We start from the raw sequence: 9,192 nt of genomic DNA, 5'->3' as shown, positions 1-9,192 counted from the left end.
CTTTTCCACAACATTCTAATTTATTGAGATGCACCTGTATGTTTATTCCATTTGAGTGTGTATAATTGTGCATGTGTGTATGAGTGGATGTGTCTGTTTTGCACTCTTGATGTTTTAGAGTGTAACCCCTTCCTTGTGGTCCACTTTTTTACTGCATTGTGGTTGAATTATTGATTTTATTTTACACATTTGCCGTGTTACAGTCACACCAGTTTATAGGTGTTTGTGTGTATAAGTGTGTGTGTGTCTGTTTTGCACTCTTGATGTTTTAGAGTTTCACCCTTTCATTGCTGAGTACTTTTTTTCTGCATCGTGGCTGATTTGTAGATTGTGCACACAAAAAGTCTCTGAATTGTTGTGTTTTTTTCCATTTCCGATTGATTTCCTATGGTCGGTCATTTTTGACCAAAGACCAAGAGTGTGACTATTTTTTTACGACCTTTTTTTACGACGAATTTTTTTCCGTGTTCACATTCCAAATGTCATAAAAGTCAACAAGTTTCATACCATTCCGATTAAGCTGTGATTTTGGTCAAATCGCATCATATGACCCCTTTAAAAAATAAAAAGAGACAGATAAAGAATAGGTTAAGGATTTAATTCAAGTTAATGAGGTCCAAAGTTGATGTTTGGGCTCCAGTGACTCTCAAAAAATCTTCTTTTGAATCCCACGGAAGTAAAAAAGTTATACAGCTTTGGAACGACACATTTGTGTGTGTTTTGAGTAAGTACTGTGGCACTTGGACATATGGGCCTACCATATTAAATTACTACCATATTCAAGTCATTTACCATGGTAATGACATGCTACACCAAGGTATATCTAAGAATGTCATGGTTTGAGTCCAAAAAAAATTCTGTGGTACATGTCAGAAATCCATTGTACTTTTTTGCAAGTGTTCAACCTTGAGTCATCTAAACTGTTCCATGACTCACTCATGAGAAAGCCCAGAATGCTCAGGTCGATCAAATCCACCAATCGAGTGCCTCGGTCGTAAGGATGAGTCTTTTTTATAGAATCACAATAGTTGAAGTCTGTCTCCCACCTGTTACAGAAATAATCATTGGTTACTTATGCTGGATTCTCCACTGTGAATCACACTCAGTAAATGTGTACAAAAACACAACAAAGAAGAACCCAAAAGCAGATACTTTGAAAGTCAGTGGAGTCCAGATTGAGGCCGTTCAGACAAAAAAAAAACACTTAGATTTTTCCAAAACATATACTTTTGTGTTCAACAGAAGAAAGAAGGTCATACAAGGTTGGAACGCCTTGAGGTTGAGTAATTTTGAGTGAACTATCTCTTTAAATAACACATTCTCCACCCACTGAGGCAGCTTGCTTCGGCTGTAGGACCGCTTCCAGGGACTCCTCCACGAGTGACGTGGTGCCAAACTCAGGCCTGGCAACATAGCAGCCATAGACCTCTCTATCTTGAGGGGACGGCCACAGATAGCATACTCTGTGGAGCAGTAATGGGAACACTGGCCATAAAAGCGTGTATTCCCCACTGCAGACAGAGAAAGACAGATGGTGACGGACAAGGATGCTCTGTTTGAGAGGAAGGGATGGAGGAATAAAAGAGCCAAGTGGGACAAACCTGGAGAAGTGAAAAACGTTGTGACCAGTTTATGGTCGGTGGGGATGTCTTTGATCTCAACCACTGGAGGCACCCTTCTGAAACCCAGTATCCTTATTGTGAGAGAGAAAGTGTTTTCATTTTAGTGAAATTCATTTTAATTCAGACTGATTAGTCAATTTATCATATGGCAGTACATGTAATATACAGTCTGCGCTCTTACCTGTCCAGGTGGAAGGCTGCGATCTCAGCATTGTGCCTCTCAAAATCAGAAAAGTAATACAGATTCACATCGGTCTCCTCATGCCGTTCCCGTCTTAAGTCGAAACAATTCTGATCAAAATTTTAAACAAAATAATCAAAATTCAGTTCTTGAATTACATGAACATATTTGAGCTGCTTCACTGTTCCCTTGCAATGTAAAAACCGTTCAACAAAATGCATTTATGCATTCCACTTGCACTGCATTTCGCGGTGTTTGACATCTGCACTCTAGTCTCCTGCAGCGTCTCACGCAAGTGAAAATGTTCAACTTTTTAAAAAAACTCTTCTATTGTCACGCATTATTTAAACATAAGTGGTTCACACAGTGCGTGAAGCAGGATGGTGAAATGGGAGAAAAAGCACAAGGTCTTGAGGCATGATTTTTTAAAGTTGAACCTATCTTAATCATGATGCTGCAAAAAATCTGTCTAGCGCCTCCCGTGTTTACACATAAAAACAATGGAAAAGTACTACAGTGGAATGTAAAAACACGTTCTGTGTGTGTGTGTGTGTTTTAAATCATAATGTATCACTTATTGTAGCAATGAATGCTAATAAGAAAATAAATAAAATCTCTATCAAGCAGTCACTTGATGTATATATATATATACACACACACACACACACACATCTCAATAAATTAGAATGTCATGGAAAAGTTCATTTATTTCAGTAATTCAACTCAAATTGTGAAACTTGTGTATTAAATAAATTCAATGCACACAGACTGAAGTAGTTTAAGTCTTTGGTTCTTTTAATTATGATGATTTTGGCTCACATTTAACAATATTTTTAACCACTTTTCCACGACATTCTAATTTATTGAGATGCACCTGTATATCCAAAATGAGTCAGAAGTCTGAAATAAGAGGTTGAAATCAGATCAGACCCAGAAAGATTAAACTCTGATAAAGCATTCCTGTTCATTTTTGTTAAATTTTTCTAGAATTGTAATGCTTTGTGTAGCAAAATGCTTTCTCTGTGTTCAGGTTTGACTGTAGTAGTAATCATGCAAAAACTGACATTTCATATCAATATTTCAAACAAAAAAATATATATATAAACCTTGACAAAAATAGTCTTTGTGAATGTCTTAATATACATTCAAGTCCACAACTTAATATAAGTAAGCAATTATGTCTAAAAACAACTAGGGAATTCACAAGCCTCTCTATAGAGTGCTATTACAGGCATTTAGTGGTTATACCATGCAATTACATGTTTTTCTTTCTTTGCTCTCACCAGGTGGTGATAATCTGCATTCAAAATTGGATTTGAAAGGCCTGGTCTCTATTTGAATCTGAATTACTGCATTAATTGAAAAACAATTTTGAAAAATTTGAAAAAAACATTATGTACTAATTTCAATGGGGAAAATTGTTCATAAGTATTGCATAATTATTAATTAGTACCATAAAATTCTCTCAAAATAAAAAATAAAAAAATATTACTAAATAAAGTTACATTTCAGGTGTCTGGTCACTTTTAACCGTGAAGGCAATACTTCAATACTTTTTGGTGTGTTTGTATTCAGGTGCATGAAGGAAGATTGACACGATATCAAAATAGGAAAAAAACAGTTGATCTTATTGTCCACAATATGATGGATACATGCATTGGAAACCAGTTAACAATTAGGCTACCAGACCTAATCTGACAAATATTGAGTCTTTTACACTTTAGTAAAAAAAAAAAAAAGGATCTTCTGAGAGAAAATATAGGAAAGTTTAAAACTTTGCATTACTACAGCTATGTTTCTCTCCTCTGCCATATTTAAAGTTTATAAGCCTGAACGATGGGGCGGGGCAACACATTTCCCCCACCCCCACATTTCATTGGTTTATAATACAGCAGAGCTTATTGGCATAGAAGCTGGATACAGGAGCATGCACATTCTTTTATGTATGTTTTTATGAACGATCTATGCTGTTTGACTGCATGTACTACATAAATATTAAGTGCTAACCACAGCAATTTCAGTTAGAATCAATTGGCTAATGTTTGTTTTTAACTTAAGACGAATTAGTTAGATTAAGTTACAAACAAATGCTTGGTGACGGCTTCTCCGAGTAGCCTACTACGGCAGAACAGAGCTGTGTAATATGTGCTGCTCACGTATTAAGTGACCACTATATAGTCCTAGACCTATATCACATTAAATGAAGGCAGATTTTCATAAAAGCAGACATATGGTTTAACATTGAGCAATTTAAGAGCTGGGCGATATGCTGATAAAAATGATCCACTGTTTGAGATTTAGCTATTATAATATTTTGCATAATATATATTTAAATGTATATTCTTCATATTTACATTAGAATCGGAGAATAAGCACAAATTGATGATGATAATATGATGATAAATTACTGTAGTTCAGTAAGACATTGGACAAACCCGCAATTGTGTCTTAATTTTATTTTAAAGCACAACCGCAGAGACAAATAAGACAATACCAAATAGCCCTGACCATCAGCGTGAACTGGGGTTTTATGAGTGGATAATGGGAATAAAAACCTTGCAATGCTGCATCATTATATCTTTGCATATATTTTGAATGTCAGCTCAGCGGCCGTCAATCTAACAGTCACAGGTGAAACTAGATTCTGGTCACTTCAGCTGTTTTCATTTGTCAAGTTTTATTAATTTTTACATTAATTCAGACCTGCAGGTGAGGATGAATCCTGCATCTACAGACCAGAGAAATGAGACAGTAAAACTGACCTGTGAGACTTCCTGTGATTTGACGTCCAGACCTAAGAATTACTACTGGAAAAAAAATGGACAATATGAAAAAGATCTTAGTCATTCCAGGAGCATTGAAGTTTCACTCGAAACGGCTGCCAGTTACTCCTGTTTTCTTACTATAGGTCTTATGAACTCCTCCTCTCCTGTGTGTGAGTGACACTTAATATTTTTATTGAATTAGCACTAATATAATATCATTGTTAGTACATGAATATATGTGGACACATTTAAAGGTATTTTCATACCAAGGCTAATGTTCATCATATAAATTCTGTGCGATTTCCACTTTTTCTGTTCAAATCAAAGTGCCGTTACGTCACAGAAATATGGACTCTGAGGAAGACCACGAGGACAGGGGGCCCGTTCCAATCCACACTCTTACTGTCTTGGAACTTGACCACTGGTTACATGATGTAGATTTCATGAGTTTGCAATTTCATAAGTGTTCAACTGGCTGTTAACTCAAGTGTAAAACTCTTGATTACCAAATGGAATGCACATCATAGTGTTATAAATTGTAAATTTAGTAATTGTGTTGCTTCTACATAAGTGATTTAAAAAGCAGTTGCAAACATTTTAGAAAATACACAAACCGATCACTGCACCACTATAATATGCAACACTTTATTTGTAATGTTTAACTCACAATGGAATGTTTTCCTATTCTCATGATTTCGGGGCACATGAGTGCTTGAACATTGTGAAATGTTGGGATACGCTTAACCTCAAATAGAGGGTTTGCACATGTCAATGTCCATGGACCATGGTTCTTTTTATAATTTGTAAGGATTACGGTTGAGTCAAGTGGCCTTTAATTTAAACAGACAATCGTTTGTTTTACTTTCGTTTTCACACTTTCCCCTACTAGTACCAAGTTGCAGGGCGTTTTGCCTCTCAATCTGACTGAGTGGATTTGTTCAGTCATGAAAGCAGCTCCGTTTACATGACCAAAAGCACAAATCTTACTGTTTGGACAGTTTACTTTAGAGTGGGATGGGCGGGAAAGAGATCTCCCATTAACAGCCATTGAGTCAAAATAAAATGCTTATTATCACACTGAATTTTTATGAGAAACATTCATCTTGATGTGAACAGACCTTAATTGTGAGTTTCACAGCAGTAATCTGTCTCTTTCAGGCATTTCTAAGAGTGGCTGCTGGGATGTGACTTACACCTCTAGAAGAGTCTGTGCTTTGGTGGGCTCAACAGTAGACATTTCCTGCACATACTCACATCCCTCTGGTTATACAGTATATAAAACATTCTGGCATTACGCTCGGCCTGCTGACTTTAAGGATCTGCGTGAGGAGTATCAGTTTGCTGGTCGTGTGGAGTATGTGGGGAACAAACTGAGAATCAAAGAGCTCAAGATCAGCGACTCTGGAGAATATCGATTCAGGTTCTTCACTAACACGACAAACGGCCAATACTCTGCATCACCTGGAGTCATTCTTACTGTTACAGGTAACTCATCATGATAAACTGATTACATTTAAAATGTTTCCTGTATAATTTCTAATAGGCTTTTTTTCAGATGCTCAGGTGAAAAGCAGCCCATCTGTTGTATCAGAGGGACAGGAAGTGATATTAATCTGTTCAACTAAATGCTCTCTGAACGACAAACATACTTACATCTGGTACAAGAACGGACGACAGGTAACGGATGGATTCACTAAAGACAACAAGCTGTACCTGGACTCAGTCAGCAATGAAGAGCTTCACCAGTATTCCTGTGCTGTAGGAGGTAACACATCTCTCATGATACATGTGCTTCAGTGTGAAATGTTTGATGAGTTCAGGTGGTTTCTCTGATAGTCTTGATTCACTTCTTTGTGTTGTGAAGATCCAGTGGACAGCACAGCGTTCAGCCATTATACAGTCACTCTGCTGGTGTTTTTACCTCAGTTTCTCATAATAGTGGCTCTGTGGATGTGGTGAGTAAAATATCTAATTACTTGACGTATAATGAAATGAATTCAGATTATAAGAATGTGAATTATGATTCAACAGGTATTTCATCAGAATCTCATTTCAAAACCAAACAGAAAACAAAAATGAAGAGGTTAGAAATAATTTATATTGAGAATTGGCTATAACATTAAATACAATGGCTACAAAAATGGTTTTGAATCTATTTGATCTTTTTTATGTCTCAGATTCTGATGTTCCAGATGTCTTCATCTACATCTGCTGTCTGTCCATCAGAGCCGCTGGAGTGATGTCATTGTGTTCTTCCATTGTGACATCATCACCTAGCAACAGTCAGAACTGTCAGCAGCAACACCAGTGATACTGTGATTTCATAGACAGTGACATATGACTGTCAGTCTGCATAATCAAACAGTGTAAAATGTAAAAAGAAACCTTTTCTCTAAATATCCTTTAATATCCTTTAATAAAGTGGTACAACTTTTGTGTTCTGTGTATAATATTTCATGATTTCTTTATTTCTGTATAAGTGCACACATTATTTTATATTTCAATGGATGAACTGTTACCACAATAATGATGCACAGAAAAATCAATAAAACAATTTAATAAGCAGACAAACTGGTTATTAAAAAGGATTTGTTCTAATATTTGGGGCCCAAGCAATTCTGTTTCTTGATTTAGTTTATTCAGATATGTCAGGACTTTAAGCAGGGGATCGAGTTTCGCAATAATGCATTAAGTAGATATTAGAATGGTGTTTTATCTGGCCGTGAAAATAATAAGCTTATTAAAAAGGAAAGTATGGTTTTTAATTGGCATTGGTAATTGCTTTGTGGGTTTTCCTATGTTTTTTCAAAAGTAATAGTAGAAGGTGTGAACTTTAAGATTAGGTCTGGTAAATGTTAACTGGTCACCATCATATTGTGTACAATCAGCAATCAGATGAACAGTTTTTTTTCTTCCGTTTTGTCATATTGTGTCAAACTTCCATCATGCACTTGAACACAAAAATACCAAAAAGTATTATTATGATTTACACTACAATGACATGAGTGAAGCTTTTTTGTCATGAGCATTTAAAAAAAAAAAAAAAGAACCATTCTGATATTATAATGAAGAAAAAGAAATTTAAAAAGTCACATTGCTCTATTCTTTACTATATCTTTAAAAATATATACTATTATCAAAACTGCTTCACTACTTATTAACATTTGAGAAAAACAATTATAAAATATTAATATCAGAGAGAGGACCCTGACAGACACTGTGCGACTGTGTGTGATGGTCAATAAATCACTTCAAATATCAGAGAAATTGATATTTTTATTGTTATAGTTACATCACATTTTAGAGTCATTAAATTAACTTTTGCTGAAAGTGGTGAAATTATTTTCAAAACCGTATGAAATTAACAAATGTATTTCTGTAAAACTGAAACATGTTTTATACAGGATTTCATAATTCATCATTGACTCAACTGATTGGCAAACATAGTCTAAAAATGAACTGGAAAGATGCTTGTGAAGTGGGTGGTTAACCACCATTGGCCAACAACAATTGGATAAAAGATTGGAGAGAAAAAGGAAGGAAATAAGATCATAAGTTTGCCTACTAAACTTCAAAAACACCACTTTTGTAAAAGCACTTCTTTACATTTACATTTAAATGTAATAATTTAGCAGATGATTTTATGCAGAGAGACTTACAAATGAGGAAAACAATAGAAGCAATCAAACCAACAAGAGAGCAACAGTATACAAGTGCTGTGACGAGTCTCAATTAGTCTACCACAGTACACATAGCAAGGTGTTTTTTGTGTGTGTTTTTTATTAATTAGAGCTAATTGAATAGGTAAGTGCTAGTATTAATTGGTCAGGTGCTGGCGAAAAAGATCGACATTCGAATTGCTCGAATTGAGATAGGCAGGTCATTCCACCAGCTGGGAAAAGTCCAGGAAAACATCTGTGAGAGTGATTTTGTGCCTCTTTAGGATGGCATCGTTCACTTGCAGAACGCAAGCTTCTGGAGGGCGCATAAGTCTGAATTAGTGAGTTTAGATATTGGTGCAGCGTGAGTGGTTGTCTTGTAGGCAAATATCAGTACCTTGAATTTGATACGAGCGGCTATTGTTATCCAGTCCAAACTGATGAAGAGAGGTGTGATATGAGCTTTTTTCGGCTCGTTGAAAACCACTCTCGCTGCTGCATTCTGGATCAGTAGCCGAGGCTTGATAGTACATGCCGGAAGGCCCACCAAGACAGCATTACAATAGTCCAGACTGGAGAGAACAAGAGAGCAGGGGATCGAGTTTCGCAATAATGCATTAAGTAGATATTAGAATGGTGTTTTATCTGGCCGTGAAAATAATAAGCTTATTAAAAAGGAAAGTATGGTTTTTAATTGGCATTGGTAATTGCTTTGTGGGTTTTCCTATGTTTTTTCAAAAGTAATAGTAGAAGGTGTGAACTTTAAGATTAGGTCTGGTAAATGTTAACTGGTCACCATCATATTGTGTACAATCAGCAATCAGATGAACAGTTTTTTTTCTTCCGTTTTGTCATATTGTGTCAAACTTCCATCATGCACTTGAACACAAAAATACCAAAAAGTATTATTATGATTTACACTACAATGACATGAGTGAAGCTTTTTTGTCATGAGCATTTAAAAA

General features: G+C 35.8%; 2 protein-coding genes across 2 annotated transcripts; one reads left to right on the top strand and one right to left on the bottom strand.

Annotated features, from left to right (window-relative positions):
- Positions 1 to 542: 542 nt before the first annotated feature.
- Positions 543 to 1,969, bottom strand: LOC107563540 (extracellular serine/threonine protein kinase FAM20C-like). The gene is made up of 6 exons (XM_016248442.1): positions 1,962 to 1,969; positions 1,804 to 1,896; positions 1,602 to 1,693; positions 1,331 to 1,511; positions 937 to 1,046; positions 543 to 553 (listed from the first exon to the last, which is right to left on the bottom strand). The coding sequence occupies exons 1-6, from the start codon at positions 1,967 to 1,969 to the stop codon at positions 543 to 545; spliced, it is 495 nt and encodes a 164-aa protein (XP_016103928.1).
- A 2,395-nt stretch (positions 1,970 to 4,364) lies between these two features.
- Positions 4,365 to 7,003, top strand: LOC107563539 (uncharacterized). Its single transcript, XM_016248441.1, has 7 exons — positions 4,365 to 4,434; positions 4,505 to 4,738; positions 5,727 to 6,053; positions 6,124 to 6,333; positions 6,433 to 6,523; positions 6,600 to 6,651; positions 6,746 to 7,003. The coding sequence occupies exons 1-7, from the start codon at positions 4,365 to 4,367 to the stop codon at positions 6,806 to 6,808; spliced, it is 1,047 nt and encodes a 348-aa protein (XP_016103927.1). The 3' UTR covers positions 6,809 to 7,003.
- Positions 7,004 to 9,192: the final 2,189 nt, after the last annotated feature.

Source organism: Sinocyclocheilus grahami, unplaced genomic scaffold, assembly GCF_001515645.1.
Source record: "Sinocyclocheilus grahami isolate Dianchi unplaced genomic scaffold, SAMN03320097.WGS_v1.1 scaffold878.1, whole genome shotgun sequence".
In the NCBI taxonomy this organism is placed as follows: Eukaryota; Metazoa; Chordata; class Actinopteri; order Cypriniformes; family Cyprinidae; genus Sinocyclocheilus; species Sinocyclocheilus grahami.
This window is presented reverse-complemented; position numbering and strand designations above follow the sequence as displayed.

Excerpts from the sequence above, each read along its gene's own strand:
- LOC107563539 (XM_016248441.1), top strand. The coding sequence starts at position 4,365 with ATGCTGCATCATTATATCTTTGCATATATTTTGAATGTCAGCTCAGCG. Across the intron at positions 6,334-6,432 it reads GTATTCCTGTGCTGTAGGAG|ATCCAGTGGACAGCACAGCG; the intron begins GTAACACATCTC and ends TGTGTTGTGAAG. Across the intron at positions 6,652-6,745 it reads CAGAAAACAAAAATGAAGAG|ATTCTGATGTTCCAGATGTC; the intron begins GTTAGAAATAAT and ends TTTATGTCTCAG.
- LOC107563540 (XM_016248442.1), bottom strand. Across the intron at positions 1,694-1,803 it reads GCAGCCTTCCACCTGGACAG|GATACTGGGTTTCAGAAGGG; the intron begins GTAAGAGCGCAG and ends TCTCACAATAAG. Across the intron at positions 1,047-1,330 it reads AGCCGAAGCAAGCTGCCTCA|GTGGGAGACAGACTTCAACT; the intron begins GTGGGTGGAGAA and ends TTTCTGTAACAG.